A 26,054-nucleotide genomic window follows, 5' to 3' on the forward strand; every position below is an offset into this window, starting at 1 on the left:
GTGCTTCTTATTAGTCCATTTTAACTAAATCACATAGATAAAAAAATTTAACATTAGTTAGTAATCTAAAATTTATAAAAATTATATAAACTTTCCAAGATTACCCTTATTTAAAAAATAATTTAAAAAAATATATAATTAAATATAATTATTAGAAGTTGTAAAAATAAATTAAATATAAAAAGTAAATTTGTAAAAATGATACATAATGTTTCATAAATTTTCTAAATAGACAAATAAAAATAATAAAAGAAAAATATTTAAAATAAGACAAATAAAAAGTACCGGAGGAGCAATATATATACGTATTACAAATTTGAAAAATATAAAAGAGAAACAAAGAAATGACCAACACACTTATATATTTACATTATGATTATGATTATTATTATTAATCATCACAATGGGCCTAAAAAAAAAAAAAAGGGAAGCCAAGACTCCACCCAAACATGGTTGGACATGTCAACCACTGCTTCTAATTGCAGCCGTGTCAATTACCCAAAATCAAAAACGCAATCTCGGGATTAGCACTTAAACCAAAGATCTAAAGATCAGAAACGATTCAACGGCTGAGATCATCCAAAATCTCCATTAAAATCACCTTCTCCTTCTCTCCTTCTCAGCTTCAATGTTCACTGAAATCACGAAAATGCCACCCACTTCCTCCACCTTCCTCCCTTACTCCAAAGACGACAAGGCCAAGAGGCACAAGCCCTTCGCCGCCGTGCCGCCGCCACCGCGCATCTCCCTCTCCTTCCTTATCTCCGGCGTGTTCTTCTTTGTCGGTGCCGTCGGGATCGTCTTCGCCATTGTCGTGCTTCTTCGCCCCCCGCGGACTGTGCAGGTTTCGGTGTTCCGGTGTGGGAGAGCTGAGGACACGCTTAGGAACTTCCGGTCGAAATCTAGCGTTGGTGGCGGTGCTGGGTTGGAGGATCGGCCGAAGCTGCTGGGCTTCGTCGGGGTGCAGACGGGGTTTGGATCGGCTGATCGTCGGGCTGCGCTTCGGAGCACTTGGTTCCCTTCCGATCCGGAGGCTCTAGCTCGGTACTTATTCTTCTTCTTCTTCTTCAATGTTTTGATTTTGATTTTGCGAGTTAGAGATCTCAGCGAATATAATGTGAATTCATGGTGATGAAATTTTAAATATGTGTTAAAGAATGCGCCTTTTTTTTAAGAATGTTTTGAATGGAATCATTTGGGTGATTAATTCCGCTGCTGATTAGCATTGATTTGGAGAACCATTTTTTTTCTTCAAATTTTTAGTGTAGATTGATTTGAGCTAGTGGATTCAATTTCTTTCTGCTTTGCTTTGGTTGATTATTCATGTCGAGCGAAGTGAAAATTACTTAAATTGGGTTAATTTAACTTGTAATTTTTCAAATATTGAATTTTGGTCTCTGATGATGTTATAGTTGTATCTGTTCATTCATTTGGTATGAATGCATGGAAGATGATTACCTCTCAACAGTAAATTATATTCCAATTCTAATTTCCTTTAAATCAATTTTTATGCATTAATGACAAATCTACTTGAACATATGCCATTGTTCAAACTTTAGTACAAGTTGGTTTATGGAAGTGTAAATGCAATCTACCAGGACAAACCACACAGATGTTGACTGAGCCGTCATCAATCTTGACAATCTTAGAGTCTTTCAGCTGTTACTTGCACCACTTGTTTTGCATCTTCCCTTTAACTTGAAATGATCATTCCTTTGGTCAGCTTATGGGGAACAAGTATCACCCTCTTATAATGATCTCTTAAAAAGTTAAAATAGAAAATTTTCTATCCTACATTTTCTGCAGCTTGCTTGTTATCATACCTAGGTGTCATGCTTTTGCTTTTGCCATGCCCTGGCTTGCCAAATTAGTAATGATGTCTAATTGGCTGTAAGTGTAAGACCACCTTCCTAATGATCATGTACTATATTTTTACACTGATATGGAATGGTTAGGCTGGGCCGTTTACCAAAACGACAATAACAACAATTAACAACAACAACAACAACAATTAACAACAACAACAGTAACAGAGTAATTATCCGTAGCTTTAACTTCAGAAAAATGAAGGATATTTCTCAAGAGATTTACAACTTGTGGATTGTGAAAATTAGCACTTACCTCTATTTGACTTCATGTAATATGTTTATCCTTGTCTGTTTTTTTCATGTAAACTATGTACAGTTGTAATGTTTTCTTTCTCGCATTTTTTTTATTTATCTATTTTTCACAGTATGGAGCAGTCTACTGGGTTGGCTTTTAGATTTGTCATTGGACGGACAAAAGATGCCAAGAAAATGGCAGAACTTCGGCGTGAAGAGGCAAAATATCATGATTTCTTGTTCATTGATGCTGAAGAAGAGTACTTGAAATTACCACAGAAAACGTAAGCCTAGAGATTATTGATTTTTTTCTGCCTAATTTAGTTTCTTATGTATCGGATGTGAAACATCATTTTTGTATAGGCTTGCGTATTTCAAAGCGGCATACAGCCTCTTTGATGCAGAGTTTTATGTTAAAGCTGATGATGCTATATATCTACGGCCAGGTAAGACGAGTAGGTTATATCATGTATTTGTGAAAATAATTTCCCATCATGAAATTCTATTCTTTCTATCCCAGATCGACTTGCAATTCTTCTAGCCAAGGATCGAGCACATCGTCGCACTTATATTGGTTGTATGAAGAAAGGTCCAGTGGTCACAGATCCGAAGATGAAATGGTAATTAACATTTTAATTCAATATGATGCCTACAATGCGACTATATATTAGCAACTAGGTTAAACAAAATCCATGAAATTTTTTTTCCTCTAAAATTTTCAGGTATGAGAGTTCAGGTCATTTAATTGGAAATGAGTACTTTCTACATGCATATGGCCCAATATATGCATTGTCTGCTGAGGTTGTTGGAGCTCTTGCCGCTACTAAAAATGATAGGTTGGTCAATAACTTTTTAAAAAATTGGGCGTATATCAAGAATCTAATTTCTCTTCATTATTATTTTTTCTACCTAAATTTGATCATGTTCATTCAGAAGGGTTGGCTTTCTTCATCATATCTTTTGTCTTCCTTAATTTCTTTTTATATTCATTGAGAAAGGTGGTGGGTTGCTTCTACAATAAATGCTTCTCTTTCAGAATATGTTGCTCTTGATCTTGAATGGTTCTTGATAGATGTTCTACACCTGATGCCTAGTTGTCTTCTGGCTTCAGATGGCAAGATCTTTCTATAGCACCGACCGAAATAAGAAAAATGTTGTTGGTAGTTTTTATCACTCATCAATCTATTAGTTATAAACTAACAAAGAAACTGCCCAACTTGATAGAAGTCATGGATGCCATCAAACTGTGTGTAGTGTAAAGCACATTATTCTATTATCCTTTAGCTTTGCTACATAGCTTTCCTTATACACATCTCGTAATTATCTTCAAGGTAGCATTATTCACTCTCTTCCTGTTATTAGCTCATTTATATGGCTAATTATTCTCTATGCATGTTTCATTCTTCATCAAAGAGTTGCCAATTATATTGTTTACCCATTTTCCAGTCTGAGAATGTTTAGCAACGAGGATGTTACTATTGGATCCTGGATGCTTTCTATGAATGTCAATCATGAAGATAATAGAGCACTATGTGATCCAAAATGCACATCTACATCAATTGCAGTATGGGACATACCAAAATGTTCAGGTAACATAATTTAAACTCTGTATGTCAAGTTATAACTTCTAACTCACTCACATTCGATCTTCAAAGAAGGTTTTAGCAACTAATGAGTTCCGGCATCAGATACAGTGTCATTTCTTAAGAGATGACCCTCAAAACAGTTCATCATGGAGCCACACAAGTCTTGTTATTAAACCTTGTGTCCCATTCCTAAATCTCTTGCATGTTTAATTCATCAATTTGGCATTGTTTTGATCTTCTTTGTTTATAATCTTCAGGTTTGTGCAACCCTGCGGAAAAGATAAAGGAGCTACATAAGACCGGCATGTGCTCGAAAAGTCCTACACTCCCGCCCGACGATGATCGATAGTATAAAGTACCGAAGTTTCAAGCTTCTTGACTAAATATTAAAGCTCAATGGTATCTTCAAAGACATACATATATATACACACACAGGCTCATCTCATTTTCTATTGTCATTCCTCCATCCAAATCATGCTGTATATTAGACACCACATACCTATAAATCAAATACAAATTTGCTATATTTTCTATTTTTCTTTTAAAAAAAATTACAGTGACTGTTTTAAAAGAGATTAATATATATAATCTTTAATGTGTTTTTATGAAATTCATTACTGCAGATACTGGAAACTAATGGAAGTCTGGGGATGTGAGACCCAATTAATGCATAAATATAAAAACAACAACAAAGTACTTGCAAGTTGCACCTCCATGATCTTGGTCCCATTCTTGGTTGGCCCTTTATTTATTTATATCACGACAAAATATTATATTTAAATATATCAATAATAATAATTTATGTTTATCAGGTTATATATATATATATATAAAAGAAAGCTCCTGTTTTCTTATGATCAAAATTGTCCTTTTCTCCATCCGAATTCCAAAGTATCAAATTCGATGTTGATTTGATTTATTAGTTTGTTTTATTCCCAAGTGCCCATTCTCAATAATATTTTTGCCAAGAAGTATCCAATGCTATTGGTTCGTCTACTCAGTATAATTATAATAAAAATGAGAATGAAAACTATGTTTAGTTAAAAAAAATATTTTTTTTAAATAAAAAAATAAAAAAAGAAACATTATAAAATTATTTTTATACTCTCAATACACATAAAAATATAAATAGGTATAATTTATGATAAATAAATTTTTAGAAAATATTTTGAGTGTTATTATTAAAAATATTTATTATAATTAATTTTTTAAATTAAATATATCATTTTAATTATTATTATTTTTAATTATTTTAATTAAATATTAAAATAATTGATTTTTATATTAAATCACAATAAGAGAAAGTGTTACTGCACTAATTATTTTAATTAACAATTTTAATCAATTTTTTTTATTTACCTAAATATACATGGACGCAAAAGTGTAATTCTGATAATTTAAATTTAATTAGATCTCTTTCATGGGAAAATGTCATATATAACTATTATTATTATAACAATGTATAAATATAAATAATTTTTATTTTAATTATTATTTAATTTAGTTATTATAGTTAATTATTTAATTTTATAAGTTGTATTTAATTAAATATTTAAATGAGCAAAAATTAATACTATTTATTACTCCTAAAATAATATCATTCCTTTTAATTTTGAGCCGAATGCATATGCCTATACATGACTAGTATTTATTCTTTCTACACACACCATTCACATTCTAACAGTTATGCATCCAAATATAAGTATAAACTACTATTGATAATAATTCTCATTCTAACGGTGTTTATTACTTCATCCAAATACAACTTAATTTATATATATAATAAACAAACTCAAAGGGATTGCATGCAATTAGTGATATTACACATAGAATTATGAGAATTTAGAGGGTTTAGATGAAAAAAAAAAAGAAAGTAGTGCCAGAGTGGACAAGTCCACCCCGCACATGCACACCTACCATTATCCAAATTAAAACGACCCATGGAGAGAATGGGGGGGCAATTTGCTTTACATAATTAAATTATTAATTCATATATAGTCATATTAAAAAATGCTCATCAACTTTATGTTTTCAACGTTTGAACTCTTTAATTAAATTACTCTTAATTAAGTTCAACATCTTATTATTATGTTATTAAAGTTTGAACACTCCATGCACAAATACCACATCACCATTGTGGAGTTGTTCTTCCATTATTTATGAAAATGTCGGTATAAAAACTTAATATTATTTGAAATGTACTTTTAGTGTCCTGATTATCACTTCTATGAAAAAACATAGCAGATTTCTAGAACCACTTGAAACAGGCAAGTTGACTCATAAAACCGAGTGAAAGACAAAAAAAAGTCTTATAAAGACTTAAGCCTTTCTTAATGGGTGTCTTTGTATACATAAAAATTTTAATTCAAAATCTTTTATTTAAGTAACCTAAAACTTTGCTGGTTGAATCAATCCTCGTATACAACTCCATTCTCGCATCTTCATATATGGATTTTGTTGGTGTTGTACAATAACAATAACAATTTATTATTATTATTATTATTATTATTATTATTATTATTATTATTATTATTATTAAAAGGTTGCTTAATGTACTAATATATATTTGATAATGAAGGAGTTACATGATTAACTAGTTAATGTGAAAAGACACGAGTTTGGGACAAGATGATTGTGTGATGCATTGACATTAATTATGTTGATTTAAATTTGAACAGATATAATTAAGATGAGAAATTATAATGAAGATAAAGAGAACATGTTAGAATTTGAATGGTTGATCTCTGGCCCATTGGAAGACAGGTGTTGTTGAAACAACTTAAAATTAATCACTAATTAATTAAGTCTTGATGATGCCATTAGGAAACGCAAGGATACTTTGATTATAGTTTAAGACTTTGAGCGACTGTCATAATTAATTATTAATTAGACGTTCTTCTAAAATTCCAATTTGAATTTCAACCGTCTCTCCAACATCTAAGTTTTTTTTTTTGAATAATATACGATAAACGCCCTTTTTATATGAATATAAATAGTACTAAACAGTATTTGAACCCGGATGTACAGTATATGTACAGTATAAAAATAGTATAAAAATCTCTGATAAATAGTATATAAACAGTACTGTCGGGGGAGGGATTTAAACCCATGACCTCCCCCTTATACTTTGGTGTCATACCATTGGGCTATCCAATGGTTCCAACATCTAAGTTTTATTTTTGGTATTCATTTTATTTATATTAATATGAGTTTTTTTTTTAACAAATTGAATCTATTTAACAACTTAATATATATGTATATATATTTAGAAGTTACAAACTCTAAATCAATTCAGGGTGAAGTATGGATTGAGAATGCATGATGAATTTTTTTTTATTTTAAAATTTTAAATAAACAATGACTCTTTGCAAAAGAGAAGCGAAAATAATGTGTGTAACCTTTCACTTGATAGAGAATGTTATTATTAGTGTTTTGAATACAACAGTTTACTTTTTGGAAAAGGAAAAAAAATCTTATCTGATATAATATTAAATTATTTTTTTTCTTACCTATTAATAATTACACTTTGACGACAATTTACCCACATTTTTCCCATTTAATAGATAAAATCACACTTAAACACACACAACCTATGAATTGAACAGACAAGTGTAAAGACTAAAGATACACAGACAAAGTATGAATGTAACTTTAGTTGGTGACAAATATATATATATACATATATATATAACTCTTAATTTTCCTCCTCCTCATCATCATTATAGACCCTCCTCCTATGTAAGTTAAAGTTAGTAGATAACTTAACATAAAGTCTTACTCTCCCCATTCTTTCTTTTGTGCATGTGACATGCATGATAAACAACATCAAATAAATATCACCAACAACAAACACATTCACATTCATACACACTCATTTTTAGATCCTGTCTGATCTCCATCACTGCCACCAACTGAACACAAACAACATCAATAACTCAATAACACAATCTCTCTTTCTCTCTCTGTTTTGCATGCATGATGATGCAAAGTGATGTCATTCATAAACCCTTGTCTAAAATATAATTTTTTTTTTAAAAAAAATAATAATTAATTTAATATAGTTTACACTAGCAAAGTACTCTTAGTATGGTTTTTTTTTGGGGTTCGGATCTCCATGTTTTTTAGACTCAAGAAGACATCAATCAATCAAGACTAGTTTTTATTTATAACTTCCACTTTAATTTTGTTTGTTTAGTTTTGTTTATTATTATTATTAATATTAGTTTTAGTAATATTATAGCATGGAGCTCGAGGAGAAGAAGATGACAGAGAGATACAAGAGATCACGAGAGACGATGTGGAGTGAGGTCTAATTATTTTATTTTATTTATTAATTAATAATTATTAATTAATTATTAATTATTAATTATTAATATTAATATCACATGCTTGGGTGTCCGTGCATCTGACTCTCTCACTATCATTTTTGGACTTCTTTGTACGACTCTTATAACTCTCCATTTCAACAACTATTATTTCTCATTTCCCAAATATTCTTTTTTTTTTCTTTCTTTCTTTTTCTGAATTTATTATTTTCATGTATATATATATATATATATTTTTTTTTGGAATTATGATAAATGGAATTAAATATCAGGACAAGATAATTAATTGTCTGACTTAGTATTAAATGAAGTAGGACACAATTGTCAAAGATATGAATCTTTTTAGATTTTATTAAAATATCCAAATTAGAAAGTGATTTTTTATTTTTTTATTTTTTTCCTAAATTCAAAAATATATAGTAGTATCATTTTGAGGAACTCGGTGATCATGGAATTTTGTTTTTTTTTTTAAAGATATATTAATAAAATGAAAAGTGAGATATTGTAAAAATGTACTTTTTTATGATATATATATATATATATATATATTATATTATATAAATGTTTGTGGTCAAGGACTATGTGTCGGATTAGATTCTCAAGTCTAAAAATGACCAACAAGCTAAAAATGGGAGGACATGGAATCTCTCAATAGTCAGTCTTCAACTTGCCTAGCATAAAATAAAGACAAAATTAGCTTCTATTTGATTTTTTTTTTTTAAATTTTGAATAACATTTGGAGATTAAACAAAATCATTAATTTATACTATTATTTATTTGGACAACATTTAGCTTTTGTTCAGCATCTTAAACTTCTTCTAATGAATGTTTATCTAAATAAAAGCTTGAATTTGAGTTTGAGTATATAGAAAGCTTGAAGCTTGTTTTCCATGCTCAAGATTGCCCCTGTGAAAGTAGTAGCCATAAAAAGGCCAAACTAGTTGCTATAATATATATAGAGAACCCATCATCTAGGGACGTCCCTAGATTTCAAATCTAGGGATGTCCATAGTAGCCATCGGATGAAAATCTGACGGCTTTTATCATTATGAACAGTAGAAACCGCGTTCTACAGTATTGTACAGTGATCATGAACAGTAAAAAGGTGTACAGTGTTTATATAATCAATCAACCATTGGATGATGATCCAACGGCTTAGATTTAAAAACATCCCTAGATTTGAAATCTAGGGACGTCCCTAGATGATGTTTTCCCATATATATATATATATATATATATATAGGAAAAAGACCATCAAGGTAAGTTTTTAGATTTGAAATCTAAAGACTTTTTAAATCTAAGGCGTTAAATCATCATTCGATGATTGATTGTTCATAAAAACATTGTATATCTTTTTACTATCTATTATCACTGTACAACACTGTAGAACGCAATTTCTGCTATTCATAATAATAAGAGCCGTCAGATTACATCCGATGGTTACTATAAATATCTCTAGATTTAAAATCGAGTGACATCCCTAAATGATGGGTCCTCATATATATATATATTGTAGCTTTTTTACATCACAAGGTAACAAAGCATAAATAAATGCAAGTTCATTGGTTGTGATTGTATTTAGATGGAAGTGTAGCATTTGGTTTTGAATTCTTCATTTTTAATTAATGGCTTAATTTTGTTGGATTTTAAATTATTACTTTTTAAAATTGATTAATTCTGGTGGTTGAACTAAACAAAATGTGGATAAAAGCATTAAACATGACTCACCTCTTTAATTAACTCATTAAATGATTATTTAAGTTCAGAAATCAAAATAAAACCAGTTTTGAGCTCATTGATCAAATTGACCAAAGATGCTTAGTCAAACAATCACATATGACATACATATAGATAGTTCTGAAATATGACCAAATTAAATGAATTGTTTATCCCTTGAAAACAAACAAAACATAAAAGTAAATCTAAATAATTCATCACTGTCAAATAGGTATATCTTTATCATATTCCATCCAACCAATTGCACATATATATATATATAAAAAATCTATGGACGTATAATTATCAGTCATTGGATCATGATCCAACGGCTGACATTGATGAACAACATCACTGTTTATTATACTATTTCAAATAGTAATTACTGTTCATATTACTGTAGTATATACTGTTCATCAATGTTAGTCGTTAGATCGAGATCTAACGGCTGATAATGGGCATCCATAGATTTCTTATATATGTCCATAGATTAAAAAATGTGATAACTTCGTGCCATGAACATACATAATAAGATAGTGGAGCATCAAATATTCTTTAAAATAAAAATTCTATACAAGAAATCGGATACTAAAATTTTCATAATTTATATTAAAAAATGTAATAACCACAAATATTCTAAAAATAAAAATTCTACGTAAAAAAACCTGATAGTAAGGCTTTCATAGTTTATATTAAAAAATATAATAACCACGTATCACGGACATGTATAATAACATAGTGGAGCATCAAATATTCTAAAAATAAAAATTCTACGCAAAAAAATTAATATTAAGACTTTCATAGTTTCTATATATATATATATAGAATCAAAAATCTAAAAATATATACGACAATCGATCATACGGTAATTTAATGGTTTTGATCATCATAACAATACCGAAACGTTTTCTACATTACTGTACATTATCATAAATAATAAAAAAAAATATACAATATTTATATAAATAAACAACCATTGATTGAATAAAGATACAACAATTTTGAATCAAACATCCATAAAAACAGTAATTGAAGTACTTACTTACCTTTTTATCTTTTTATTATATATTAAAGCACAAAATATCATATAAAATGAAGTGTAAATAAATAAATAAATAAATAAATAAAAGGCACTAGCTTGAAGGAGAGAGAGAAGAGAAAAGGAGAGGCTCGTCCTTATTCAAAATAAGTAATTCCAACATCTCAGCGCTTATTATTAGAACACCTCCCTCTCCTTCTTCATCTCATCTCTCTTTCTCTCTTTGCTGCTGCTACTGCTACTATTACTCCTTTTATCAGCATCATCATCGTCATCGTCATGGTCGCCAAGAAATCTAGGGTTCTCATCGTCGGCGCTGGCATGGCGGGACTCACCACAGCCCACCGCCTCTACACCACCGCCCCTGACCTCTTCGACCTCACTATCGTAGACGCCAACCACCGGATCGGAGGTCGGATTTTCACCTCTGAGTTTGCCGGTGACCGCGTTGAGATGGGTGCTACTTGGATCCACGGCATTGGTGGTAGTCCCGTCTACGACATCGCCTGCAAGATCCACGCCCTTGACGACCCTAAGCCATGGGAGCGCATGGATGGCTACCCAGATGATGCTGTCACCGTTGGTGAAGGCGGCGTCGTGCTTGACCCAGCGATGGTGAGCTCCATCTCCACTCTTTATCGAACCCTTATGGACACCGCTAAGGACGGAGGGCTTCCCGCCTCTGCCGGACCCAGCGTGGGATCCTTTCTCCGGCGAGGGCTCCAAGCGTACCGTGGTTCCAATCGCGGAGACGTCGCAGCGGAAGCGGTGGAGGACGCGGTGTTCGCGATGAACGAGAACACAGAACGGACCTACACGTCGGCGGATGACCTCGAGAAGCTGAACCTCGCGGCGGAGAGTGAGTACCGTGAGTTCCCCGGCGAGCAGATCACGATCGCTAAAGGGTACTCTCGGGTGATCGAGCACCTGGCATCGGTGTTGCCGGCGGGGACGATCCGGCTGGGGAGAAAGGTGGAGAGGATCGAGTGGTCACCGGACGGCGGGGGGACGACGGCGGAGCAGCCGGTGAAGGTGGTGCTTGAGGATGGGTCGGAGATGGCGGTGGATCACGTGGTGGTGACGGTATCGCTTGGGGTTTTGAAAGCGAAAGGAGGGATGGAGTTCAATCCCAGCCTTCCGTTGTTCAAAAGGGAGGCGATCGGACGGCTGGGGTTTGGCGTGGTGAACAAGTTGTTCGTAGAGGTAGAGGAAGGGGAAGTGATGCCGTCGATGGAGATGGCGTTTGAGAAGGAGAAGAAGAAGAAGAAGGAGGAGGATGAAGAAGGGGGGATGAGACACGTGGCGAAGATCCCATGGTGGATGAGACGGACGGCGTCGATTTGTCCGATTTACAACGGGTCGAGAGTGGGGTTGGCGTGGTTTGCAGGGAAGGAAGCGATGGAGCTGGAGAAGCTCAGTGATGAAGAGATAAAAAGTGGGGTCCAGGACACGTTGGATGGGTTTAAAATGGACCGGCGGAGCAGTGTAATCGAGAGGGTGAAGAGGAGTGGGTGGGGAAGTGATCCTTTGTTTAGGGGTTCATATAGCTACGTGACCGTTGGATCAAGTGGGGATGATCTGGATTTGATGGCGGAGCCGGTGCCGGTGAACGGCGGAGGTGAAGCCACGGGGAGAGTGGGACCGGCGTTGCAGATATTGTTTGCTGGGGAGGCCACACATAGAACACACTACTCAACCACACATGGAGCGTACTTTAGTGGGATCAGAGAGGCTAATAGATTGATCCAGCGTTACAGTAACTAGTGACTAGTGAGAGACAAAGACAAATGAGATGATGGAGACTGCTGCTGCTGTTTCATGATAATGTGATAAAATGGGGGTGATTGTGCATGCAAAACGAGGTTTTTATTATTGATTTCCTTTTTCTTTTTTTAGAATTTTTGGTTTACTTTTTAATTTTAATGGTTTATTTTCTATCTAGTTGTTTGTGGTGGTGGTGATTATGTTTTATATAAATTATATATTATTAGATTACTTTTATTATTATTATTTTTTTTTATTTTGGAAAAAAATTTGAGAGTAGTGAGTACCATTTGAGCTTCTTGAGGAGGATGAGGATGATGATGATGATGATGATGGTGGTGGTCGTGTTGTTGTTTGTATGGAAAAAATAGGAGCTGTTGGTTTGATTGGAACACGTTCAAAGTTTTGCTTGTTGATTTAACATGTTTGTACTTAATGCTTCCGTTACCCCTTTTTATGTGAATGTCTGGTTTGTGTTATATTTCAACCAAAAAGTAAAACCCCCCTTGACTTCACCCCCATTACTTAATCTATTTATACTTAAAAATATTTCAACTGGTTTGTGTATTTTTAAAAGTAAAAACACTAATTGAAAAAAAGATTACCAGTAAAAAGGCTAAATGAGTCTATTTTTAAAAATAGAAAAATTAATTAAGTATATTTTTGAATAAAGGGACTAAAAATCAAAATAAGCATTTACAAAATTTACACCTCCTAGGAAATGATCACAATTTACATCTATTTTATCTAGTTAACACAAAAATATTATAATATCTGGAGTTCTTTTACAATGGCATATCACTACCTCAAATCAATGAAAGATGAAGAAAATTATAAGGCAGTAATAATGTCTTTGAAAAAAAGGAAAAGATGAAAAGGGAAAGAAATATAAAAAAACAGAGAAAAAAAATATCAAAGACAAAAATTTAAAAGAAAGGGTCCCACAAACCTAAATATGCTTGCTCTCTTTCACTCACACTCAAAATGATGTGATACCCTTTCCTGACTTGCTTTCCCCTCCTCTTGTTATCATTAAAACTTTGTTACACCAATCCATGTTCAATTCTTGTTGTTTTCCCATGATGATGCAGTGCATCCTGTATGAAAACATTAGTCAAATCAGTGAAAATTTTTTTTTTACTTATTTTTTTTATATAAAAAAAAATAACTAGATGCCAATCATGCTTAATGCATGTGTGCTATTCCATACATCATTATTGGTACCAAGCTACAAGTCAATCTCTTAAAAAAAAAATCTACTTAACTACTTCCAAATTATCACACACTTAAATACACTTTAATATAATAATTTTTTAAAAAATATAGACAAAATCATCCATCACACCAAGCACATCCAAAGAACTGAACTCTATATTACTCATGCCCTTCCATTTATATAAGCAGCTGAAATTTAAATTTGTCTTTTCAGCAAAATAAATATTTTATAAAAAAAAAACATCATATCAATAAATTAAACAATCATTAAGAAATTAAACAATCATTAAGAAGATAAGAGTTAATAATTAAATTAAACCATTTTAAAATTTAGAGTAAAAAAAAAAATTTTAAAAAAAAAAACAGAAGAAGAGAAATGAGGAGGAGACACATAAAGGGAGGGAAAATAAATGCAGAGCAGAGAGAGAGAGAGAGAGAGAGAGAGAGTGTGTGATGTCACAATCAGTGAAGAAGAAGAAGAAACAAGAAACAACAGAGGGAGAAAGAAAGGGATGTGTAATGGGGGCAATAAAGAGTAGCTTATGTGGCCCTTGATAGGGGGGACAGCCCAGCTCCTGCTAATCTACAAACAATCACACTACTATCATTTGAGCATCACGAGACAAAATCTGGCCCCTTTTCCAGCCCCACTTATTTCCTCCTCTCTTCTTTCATCTTTCATGTCATACTTCATCACTCACTGAAAAACAAAACTCAAGATCTCTTTTTTTTTTTCTTCTTGCTTTTCTATTGCCTTCCTATATTTATTCATCATCACCTTGGACAACAAAATCCACATCGAAAAACACCAAAACAATAATCCCCAAGTAATTCCAACAGTAATCACTCCATTTATAATTATTTTTTATGAAAATGGCAAGTAGTTTTAGTTGAGAAAAAAATTTAGAAAACACTGAAACAATGACAAGGAAATTTCACCTAATTTAATGTATTGGAAAAAGTTATGTACAAAAAAAGTCTAAATCAAAACTCAGGTGTTACTGTCTGTTATTGGAGTGAGATATTTTTATTTTTATTTTTTCTGTTAGTAATGACACTAATTGACCATGAGACCAATAGAAAGCAAAGAAAGACAAAAATATTGGGAAGTTTTCCTTGGTTTAAGGACCTGCAGGATGTGAGTAGTGTTACTGTAGTTAATTTGGAGGATCCAAACCTTGATTCTGATTTAGATAAGACACTCTTTTGTCCCAATAACCAAAAGCAATGTGATCTTTGCTGATTTTGATGACTTTTATCATTTAATGAACAGTAATAAGTTAAAAAATGGACAAGATCTAAAAAGAGTGTCAAAGATTAGGGTTTCACACAAGTCTTGGTTTTTTATAGGTAAGGCATGATGATATCTAGACCTCCTTTGTATTCAGACCAATGATTTCAGCATCTAATGGACCCTAAGAAACAGGCTTTTGAGACAAAGAGATGACCCACCAACCAGAATATCAATCTCTATGTTCCCTTCCTTTGTCTGCCTATTATGCACTCATCCTTTCTTTTGTACTAGGGATAACAACAAGTATGGAAAGCAGTTCAGTTCACAGATGAATTGAACATTGCTTACCCAAAACATTTAACAAGCATGAGAAGAATTTAATTTAGGTTTGGGCAATAATACACATCCAACAAACAAAAAAGAGATTGGTCAAGTTCTTAAAAGATAAGCCTTGAACTAAACAAAGCATGATGATGCAAATTGATAAGATTGAGGTTGTGGATTGAACAAGATGGTTGGCTGTTTAATAAAAATTATAATAAAGTTGAGTTGATAGATATATGCAACTGAAGGTGGACAGACTAAAAAGTTCACAGTCTCTCTTCTTTTCTCTTCTTACTTTAGGAAAAAAAAAAAAAACTTGATTATGATAAATTAGAGGGAGTAAACAATAAGCATGACATGACTAGGGAAAAGAGTATATCCTACAAAGGTAGGGTTGATATGCCACCCTATTGGACTTTTAGAAACAGGGTAAATAATTATCATGATTAAAAAAAAAAACAAAACAAAGCAGGGGACACAGATTTATTTATGAATTGGTGGGAACTTCGCTACTTGTTTCAAGTTCTTTGAATCCATAATCATCTACTTTAAACTGGTTTATAATAATAGAAGAAAATGGAGAATTGGCATTCTAAACTCTAGTTGAGAAACTCTGAAAATGATTGTTCTACATATTAAATTTAATCTAAGTATGAAGCTGAAGTTCATGCATACAAGTTCTTGATTTTGATCTTGGAAGTGTGTGAGGGATGACATAACATGCTGCAGATGATGTTTTCATGCTGCTTATTCTAAGGAAAAACACTAACATTAAAGAAAGTGATTATTGAATTATAAAGATGGCATTTCTATATTGACTTCTATATAAGAAAACTGTGAGATACCAATAAGAATGCAACTAGCACATAGAATAAGGGATGACTTTGCAGAAGCAAACACCTATGCTACTACAAGTTCTACAACTGCCACATAAATAAAGAGTACTGATCAAGTCATGGCATACTTTTAGTACTACAACTACCACATTCAAGTTCTTTATTTTGTTCTCTCAAGTGTGTGAGGGATGACATAACATGCTGCAACTAGTTTGAAGAAACTGATTATTGAAATATAAAAATAACAATTCTATATTAACTTGTATATAAGAAAATGGACCATATTACTGTAACTACCACACAGAATAACACCGATGACTTTGCAGAAGCAAACACCTATACCACGACAACGAACACATACAATAAAGTAACAATGAAGTCAATGCACAAAGAAAATTCAATCACTTTCCATGCACAAAGCCATTTAAAACCAACAACGATGTTGATGTAAAAGTGTGAATATGCAGCAATCTGATAAGAAACATAAGTCTCAAAGAATTACAGTCCAAATAATAGGCCTCTGAAATTTGTTCAGTGGAAAAGAAACCAAAAATTTTGAAAAACAATTGATATTAGCACCAATTTCTTTTATTGGTTTCTTCACTTAATCAATGTTCATTCTAATGTGCAGACTAGTTTTAACAAGAAATTTCTCGTTGGGGAATACTGATACAGGAGGCTCCTGCAGGACTAAGTGATATACAGAATAAAAGAACAAATATTTGAGCATTAGTCAACTATGGAAGCTTATATGAGCAACACTTTCAATTCAGAACATTCAAGTTACCAGAAACTAAGGACTGTCAAGACTCAGGGAGTAGGGCCCTTTTGGATTATATCTATTTAAATGCAAGTCAACAAACACAGTACTACAATTTGTGTAAGACCAATCAGCTCATATAAATGATTTTTACTTAAAAGTACATTATCAATCAACATGTGCAAGCACCCTGGGGGTGTTTTGGATAAGGAATAATAAGATTTGATTAGATTAAGACACCAAAAGCACTTCACCCTCTCTTTATTCATCATCACCCCTCTTTATTCCTTATCTTGGATGAAAATAAGGAACAAAAAGAATAAAGAATAAAGAACAAGTGTTTGGGGTTGGATTACCAATGCTTTTTAGAAATTTGACATTTTACCTTTGATTCCATATGAATGATGTACATTGAGGCAAAAGAATGGCTATGGTTATGGTTGCCTTTATCATTATATTCATATTAGCAAAATTAATATATTATCATTAATATTTTTATTATTACTAAATATAGTATTATTATTTTAATTATTATAAATACTTTCATAATTGAATATTTTAATTATTTAGTTGACCTAATTATCGTTGACTATATTTAGATTATATATGTATATATATTTTGCAAGATAACTGCTATCATACATAATAGTAAACGCAATAATATAACTTAAAAAATATATATTTATTTAAACATCAAGTCACAACATATAATAATTTATATTTTTATAACTATAGATACAAAGAAAAAAAATATAATATGAGAAAGGCACAAGAGTATTTTTTTTTATATCCCTTAATCTTGATTAAATCTAATTATTCCTCCAATGAAAGGTTAAACCTTAAAAAAGATATTTGATAAAATTTCAGAAATTTACGACCTTTTAGCGAGAATGCTTATAGAATTTAAAAATTTAAGAGCACAAAGGTAATTTCTCGTATATCCTTTATTTCAGAGTAAGACTCATTATTAATTCAATGGAGTATTAAACCTTATTAATGATATTTGGTAAAACTTTGAGGATTAAAGAACCCCTTAATCCTCCATCCAAACACCCACACATCCTAAAGAGCTATTTTATAAAAATAAAAACAGTATCTATTGAGGATGAAGTACCCCTTAATTCTCCAACCAAACACAGACTTGCCCTTAAAAAACTAGCTTATAAAAAGTAAAAGTACCTTTCTCTTTATCTAAATGCCTTGTAGGAAATTAAATAAACACCACTGTGACAGAATATCAAAGGACAACAACCACACAGTGGGAGCAGGAACAAGGGCAAGAAGCACATGTAATTGGGGAGCAGATGTTTGACCAAAGCTAGATTGATATTGGCAATAGAATATTCTTGCACTAAATTTCAAGAGAAACATTATAAAGAATCAAGAAAATCAGCCATCCTTTCCATAACCATAACAAACACACACAGGACTGAGTCCTCTCTTTACAAACAGTAAAGAAGTATAACCTTAAGATACTGTGTAATACTCATTTTATTTGGGCTTTAATCTAATGTGAATGTAAAGAGAACCACCAAATGATCATTCAAAATGCCAAGCAAACATGTGATTTCATAATGCACAAAGATATCTTGTTTTAGGACCATAGAGGAGTCAACTTAAATAGTGTCAAGAAGGCCCAACTGTTTAGTACCCATGGTGTTATCAATGGCAGAATAGTCTATAGGTGAAATGTGACCCATCAAAAGCCAAATTGAATAAAATTACATGCTATTTCCAACAAAATAGGTAAAGATTTCAACATTGAACAGATTTGTCACTGTTCATGATGACTAGGACAACAGAAATGCTCTGCATTGATTCACTAAATATCCAATGAAATCCAGACACAAATGGACACAAATAAAAATCAAACACCAGTTTGATCTAACAACATTAAGAATACTCATTGAACACAAAATATAGACTTAAATTCAAGGAAAAATAAATGAATTCTCACTATGAGGCAAGCAAGACTCTATAAATCTAAGGTTACTCAGATAAAAATCATTCACAAATAATTATAATAATTGGAAAAAAAAATACTAATGCGCAATGGAATCAAGAAACAAGAAATGGAAGATCAAAAGGAAGGCATAAGCAAGAATTTGGAAAGAGACTGACCTCCAACTCCTCTCTTTCTGGTGCTCATTGATCCAAATCCAAAACTCCGAAACCCTAACTCCATTTCTATCGTGACTCTTTCTTTTCCCGCCACTGAACATGTTCCTTCTTACTTTAATGGGCCGGTGGGCTCATTATCATATTGGACCACCTTTAAAGCCTATGTATATTTCCACCCATATAATAATAATAATAATAATAATAATAATAATAATATATATATATATATTGGTGTACTTACATTAACATTGATAATAAATTTTATTTTATTAATATTCTTGTAAGAGTTCCTCTAGGCAAAATCTTTGGTGGACCAGAAGTGTTATTTTATAATTATTTTGGTAGTAAAATAATATCAACAAGGTATATACCTAAAAATAATAATAATAACAATTTATCCATTTGTAATTGTATTAACTTTTTCTATATTTTCATATTCTCTATTGGTAGGCATATTATATATCATATTTTTGTTTATATATATATAAAAAAAAAAGTTTACAAGGATGCAAAATTAGAAGATTTATTTATATCATTTGCATTTATTCATTGTTTGACAGTAGTCACAGTAGTCATGTCCACACTGCTTACTTTTGAAGTAATATATTTTGGGAGCAAAAAGGTTGCATCAGTGATCTTCATGAAAGCCACTCATCCTTCTTGTCCTTCCACTTCAAGCAAGAGAAGGCCTACAAAATGAGTGTGAACCCAAATACTTTCCAAAAAGAAACCTCAATAAATATATATATATATATATATATATATATATATATATATATATATATATATGTGAGCTAGATTTGTGTTTTATTCTCATCCATAGGAATTAATGGAAATTAAAGAACGGAAAATTTTGATAGAATATTATGGTATAGTTTTCAAATGAGTCACTATCCATTATTGAGAACTTTGTTTCATTGCAATAATACTCATCTTTTGTCTAAGCACAATGTTAACTTTGCTAATTATAAATTATTGGCATAAGTATCAAACCATGAGCTTTGGCTCACTATTATATTTCTTTTAAGAGAACTTTACAAACAAATATATGCTCTTAAGATTTCAAGAGGGATTATGTTACAATAATTTTGATTAAAAAAAATGAAATATAGAGAATATAAAGCAAGTTAAATAAAAACAAAAAAATAGACAAGCCACACAAAGTATATTAGAAGAAAAAAAAAATAGATACAAACTAAAGCAAATATAGACATAACGGTTTTTACATTCAAAATTAAAATATGATACACATAAATTCAAGAAAAATTCAGATAATTCTATTGTAAAATGAGTGGAAATGAAAGAGATAGACAAGACTTCCAGCAGATAATCGCTAAAAGATGTCTACTCTATCACTCATAAATCTCAATTGCCTTCAATGAGATGTACAATTAAAGAGAAACTCCCACTAATGTCAGATGAGCTCACAGTCATCAAGACTATGTTTGATAGTTGTCATAAATTACCCAAAATTAAAATTTTCACATAGCCTAGTTTAAATTTTTATTTTAGATTGATCAAATATAAGAGTTAAAATTCTCACTACTTCCCAAATTATTGATGGAAGCGCATGCCACAATTAAATTAATTAATTGATAAATTTCTAAACACACATCCACCAACCCCAATACAATTAACTTATTTTTCAGAGCAAACTTTTTATTTTCCTCAATATTGCTATGTACATGAAAGACATTGAATGATTTGAACTTAAGTAGGTTCCACCATACTTCATTACCTGAAAGGCTTAAACAAATAAATAAAAACAAGCACAAGTGTAGTTATGAGGTGTCCCCTAAATGCTTTGCTATCATCATTGTCATTGATCATATATTTCTCGTTTGAGAAAATTTTAGTTTGGTATGATAAGAAAACTATGATAGAGAACACAGCAATCCACCTTCATTAGTCTATTGAATGGAAATCAACACCAACTTTCTGTTTTGGCTTCAAATACAAGTTAATATGTTGTTGAATAATTAGTTTTAAATTTTAAAATAAGTACTGTATAAATATATAGTTTTAGAATTTGAATATGATTTATATAAATATGAAATGTTAATAAAACTCATCATGTTATTCCAATTCTTCATAATAACTATTTTGGAAAGTATTTAACAAACTACAAATATATATATATATATATATATATTTATATATTAAATACATATTTATCTATAATCTAAACCGAACATATCAATTTAGAAATCTGAAAAAGAATAATTTTTGTATTTATTTTACTTTTTTGTGACATGTTGGAAGCCAGTGAAGCAAGAAAATGAGAGCAAAATATCACTTGAATATGAAGGAAGGTTGCCCAGATATAATTTTAATTACCTCCAGAATAGTGCATATTAAATTTATTATTTAAACCAAAAAAGTAAGTAATATCATGAGATATGAGTGAATATTCAACATGTGTTTGCTAGCCATACTCGTCATAAAATAAGATACAAAACAACAAATATGTGATATTAAATTACCACAATGTCAGAGTAGGAAACAAAAATATAAGTGCGCAACTGATAAAATTGTTATAAAAACAAAACAGATTGATTATAAAAACATTTAATAACTTTTGGATTATGTAAAAGCAAATAAATAATTACCAAACACATGAAACAGAGAATAAGTGCAGACATCCAAACACTTCTCTCCAGCATGCACATAAAAAAAGCTACCTACTTTGGAATGCAAGTTTCCTATATATATAAGATATATCCCCTACCACCAACTCACCACCTTTCCTCTCAATAACCTCTTCTTCTTCTTCTTCTTCTTCTTCTTCTTCTTCTTCTTCTTCTTCTTCTTCTTCTTCATATCAATCAACCAACTTCCATTAGTATTATAATATTATTAGAGGATGATGAGAGTGATCAAAGTAGTAGTGTTGATGATGATGATGATGATGGTTAGTATGGTGAGAGAAGGGAAGGGAGAGAAGGCAAGGCATTTCAAATGGGAAGTAGGGTATGTGTTCTGGTCACCAGACTGTGAGGAGAAGATGATGATTGGGATAAATGGGAAATATCCAGGGCCAACCATACGTGCTAAGGAAGGGGACACCATTGTTGTGCAACTTAAGAATAATCTCCCTACTGAAGGTGTTGTCATCCATTGGCATGGTATCAGACAGGCATGTCTCTACATCTCTCCCTTATTATTATTATTATTCTTATTATTATTAGCATGACCTACTGCACTTTTGCCATTAAGGTTCATGAATCCTAGTAAAAGTAAGATTGATGTCCTGAAAAGTGACACCTTTTATAATATACATAAGGAACATAATTTCTAGGTATAATAATATTGCATATACATGTTCATTGCTAGATTATTCTTAAACACTAGATGGATATCTATGTCTGGAAATTCTCTAATGTAGTTAATTATGAACTTGCAGTTTGGAACACCGTGGGCAGATGGAACTGCAGCCATCTCACAATGCCCAATTAAACCAGACGAAACCTTCACCTACAGATTCAAAGCAGACAAGGTATACATACATAAATATGTGTATATACGTGCATGCATACATGACAGTAGAAATATTCATACAGGTCCCTGAAAATTTCGATAGGGACTGAAATATAAAACTTCAAACTTTCAAGGGAGCTCTAAGATATTGTTGTTGTGGTAATTTTGTAGGCAGGAACGTACTTCTATCATGGACACTATGGGATGCAAAGGGCTGCAGGGTTATATGGGTCATTGATAGTGGATGTGGCTGACGGAGAGAAGGAGCCGTTTCATTATGATGGAGAACTAAACCTTTTGCTTAGTGACTGGTTCCACCAGAGCATACATTCTCAGATGCTTGGCCTTTCTTCCAATCCTTTCCGTTGGATTGGAGAACCCCAGGTCAATGCTGTTAAACACTAACCACACTTCCTCAATACGTGATAGTATTTTATGTTATTCATATCACAAACAAACTAAAAAAATTGACTTGAATACTAGCGATTTTAAAGTCTAGATTATTATACATTGTAATCCTTGAAGTGTAGAAAATATTCAGTTTAATCTATCAAATTGCATAACTTTATCATTTTGGCCCTTTTGTGTTTAGACTCCCCGCCATATCACCTGCCATATTAGATACAAAGACCCAAAACCCATATGAAAATTTTTCTAAGGGCTAAATTTGACTAGTATCAATGCCTTTAATCCTAAAAGTAGCAATAAATAAACACTAGCTGCCTCTATGTTTACAATATTTTTTTCCCAATATTCCGGGGCCCACACGGACCACGATATGAGTGTGAGGGTGATGTGAGTGAGGGGTAGGTAGTGAAAAGAATTGGTTGACTAAGCCAAAAGGCAAGTACAGACGGTAAGCAAATTGCAGCACCTACTACAAATTATTGAAGCAGAATTTGCAATCCATGTGGATGGTGAAACCACAATGCATGTCCACATGTAAACACGCTTGTTATTTAAGGAACATTCCTTGGTAGTGACAAGTTGGTCCACTTTCATGGAAATCACACACGCATAAATATATAATATTTATATTTATTTAAAGAATCAATTCAGTGAACACATGGTTTAAGCTAATCAAATACTTACTGATCTTGGATGCAGAGTTTGCTGATCAATGGCAGAGGGCAGTACAACTGTTCATTGGCAGCACATGTTCTCCGTGATGGATCAACCTCTTGCCAGATTAACAGCAGTGATTGTGCACCATTAACACTTCGAGTCCTGCCGAACAAGACATATCGAATAAGAATAGCGAGCACAACCTCGCTTTCTTCCCTCAACCTGGCCATTGGGGTAAGAATCGCAGAATCAACAATAAATCTTAAATGTTATATTGTAGAGCACACTAAATGAACATTAGAACCGATACATAGCATGCTATGTCACAAGCACAAGATAAAATTTAATTCATGTCATATTCTGGTTGGCCGCACAGTAGAACTCAGTTAGTGTTGAAAAGATCTAGACCATGGATAAAACCCAATGTTTGTGAAGCCTCTAGTTGGCATCACAGGCCAAGAACTGCATGAGAATAAGGCTAACAATTGAGAGAAAACAATGACCATTTAAACATTTGTTGGCATGATGGATTCCAAAGTCAATATTAGTAAATAATTCACCAACCAATACCAGATCTCCAATATGCGCACTAAAGAATAACAAATACACATAATGCTGATCAGATTATCAACTCAATTTAAGTACTTCCAAAGATAGAGAGGTAGAGCAGGTCAAGTCTACAAGAAAAACAATGTATTGTAGGTGTCAGCACACTTTTTTCTAACTACCCGCACTAGAAAGTAATCACTATGTTTTATCCCCCTTGTGGAGATATGTGACATTAGACAATGACTTCCTGTCATTTTATCAATTGTAACGGTGGAAAATGAATGAATGCATATCAGTAGAACTATTTCACCAGGGAACTCAAAGATTTGTGAAATCTAAGTAACAAGACTTTGTGGAGAGTACATTGTCAACTAGGAAAACTTCCCACAAAAAATTGTTCAGAAAAAAATCTTATTGAAGTTTCAAGGAAGCAATGAATTTCACCTGAGCAATGAATTTCACCTGTTATCCATAGTTGTCTGGCAGAAGTTTTCAAGTGACATGTGGAGCACATGGTTGATCATAAAATTGTTTCCATCAGTCAACATTTACACCAAAAAGTATAGAATTCTAGTGAAACCTTGTGCATGGAAAGTGGGTCAACCTTTTCACTTGTGAGTGCAACCAACGACTCCTTGTGTCCATCTAAAAAAATGAAATCTTGCTCTATGTTCACACGTTTTTCATTATGAGCTTCTTTGATCAATAATCAAACTAACATCGACTTGTCAATACAGAATCACAAGATGACCGTGGTAGAAGCAGACGGCAACTATGTGCAGCCCTTTATTGTGGATGACATGGACATCTATTCAGGAGAAAGCTACTCTGTCCTCATCACCACAGACCAAAACCCCTTGTCAAACTATTGGATCTCTGTAGGTGTTCGAGGAAGACTTCCCAAAACCCTGCCAGCTCTAGCCATTTTAAATTATCATCCAAACTCACCTTCAAGGCTACCCACATTGATACCTCCCACTACGCCTGCATGGAATGACTATGCCCACAGTAAATCTTTCACCTACAAAATCCTTGCCCGAGAAGGCACACCAATGCCCCCAAACAACACCAGTCACAAAATTGCCCTTCTCAATACCCAGACCAAGATAAATGGCTGCATCAGGTGGTCCATCAACAACATATCATTGGTTCTGTCATCCACTCCCCATCTTGGATCTATCAAGTATGGACTGAAGGATGCACTTCAAACTGGAAAACCAGCAGAGAACTTCCCCAGTGATTACAATGTGATGATTCCTCCAATAAACCCTAATTCAACAAAAGGTAATAATGTATACAAGCTTGAGTTCAACAGTACCATTGATGTTATCCTTCAAAATGCAAATGCCCTAGCAGTTAACGCAAGTGAGATACACCCATGGCATTTGCACGGTCATGATTTCTGGGTGTTGGGATATGGAGAAGGGAGATTTACTGAGGCAGATATAACACAGTTCAATCTGAAAAACCCACCATTAAGGAACACCGTGGTAATCTTTCCCTATGGATGGACAGCGATAAGATTTGTAGCAAACAATCCAGGAGTCTGGGCATTTCACTGCCATGTTGAGCCACATTTACATATGGGGATGGGCATAATATTCTCTGAAGGAGTTGATCTAGTTGGAAAGATACCAAGTGAAGCACTGACTTGCGGAGAAACAGGAAAGCTGTTGATGAAGAACCATCAAAATTAAGAAGAATTAGCAGTTTTCTGTTGTTAGTCATTATATAATTCCTACATCTTGATAATGTACGCCTCTAGAGGATAAGCAGGTAGATGTTATGATAATTAATATCATATTATCATATCAACCATGCAATGTGCTTGGTTGATTTGGATACATCAGTTTTCTAGATAAATGGTTGCTAGCTACAAGGCAACCAGAAAACAGTACTCGTAGGCTCTAATTATTATTAAACCACAGATGATCACAACAG

The 26,054-nt window shown here is 32.6% G+C and overlaps 3 protein-coding genes and 1 long non-coding RNA gene across 4 annotated transcripts; 3 read left to right on the forward strand and 1 right to left on the reverse strand.

Moving 5' to 3' along the window:
• The first annotated feature begins 629 nt into the window (after positions 1–629).
• Positions 630–4,214, forward strand: LOC120280099 (probable beta-1,3-galactosyltransferase 12). The gene is made up of 7 exons (XM_039286830.1): positions 630–1,044; positions 2,234–2,386; positions 2,466–2,548; positions 2,623–2,722; positions 2,825–2,938; positions 3,549–3,691; positions 3,946–4,214. Exons 1-7 carry the CDS (start codon positions 650–652, stop codon positions 4,035–4,037), a joined length of 1,080 nt encoding a protein of 359 aa, XP_039142764.1. The 5' UTR covers positions 630–649; the 3' UTR covers positions 4,038–4,214.
• Positions 4,215–10,807: 6,593 nt separating this feature from the next.
• LOC120281328 (probable polyamine oxidase 5) lies at positions 10,808–12,666 on the forward strand. Its single transcript, XM_039288181.1, has one exon. The coding sequence runs from the start codon at positions 11,048–11,050 to the stop codon at positions 12,530–12,532; it is 1,485 nt and encodes a 494-aa protein (XP_039144115.1). The 5' UTR covers positions 10,808–11,047; the 3' UTR covers positions 12,533–12,666.
• Positions 12,667–19,527: 6,861 nt separating this feature from the next.
• Positions 19,528–24,857, reverse strand: LOC120280342. The gene is made up of 3 exons (XR_005542312.1): positions 24,558–24,857; positions 23,592–23,786; positions 19,528–19,711 (listed from the first exon to the last, which is right to left on the reverse strand). It is a non-coding gene; the product is annotated as an uncharacterized LOC120280342 (long non-coding RNA).
• Positions 21,674–25,957, forward strand: LOC120280341 (L-ascorbate oxidase-like). The gene is made up of 5 exons (XM_039287139.1): positions 21,674–22,158; positions 22,426–22,518; positions 22,671–22,883; positions 23,607–23,798; positions 24,851–25,957. Exons 1-5 carry the CDS (start codon positions 21,886–21,888, stop codon positions 25,808–25,810), a joined length of 1,731 nt encoding a protein of 576 aa, XP_039143073.1. The 5' UTR covers positions 21,674–21,885; the 3' UTR covers positions 25,811–25,957.
• Positions 25,958–26,054: the final 97 nt, after the last annotated feature.

The sequence above is a fragment of the Dioscorea cayenensis genome, chromosome 17, assembly GCF_009730915.1.
Source record: "Dioscorea cayenensis subsp. rotundata cultivar TDr96_F1 chromosome 17, TDr96_F1_v2_PseudoChromosome.rev07_lg8_w22 25.fasta, whole genome shotgun sequence".
Classification (NCBI taxonomy): domain Eukaryota; kingdom Viridiplantae; phylum Streptophyta; class Magnoliopsida; order Dioscoreales; family Dioscoreaceae; genus Dioscorea; species Dioscorea cayenensis.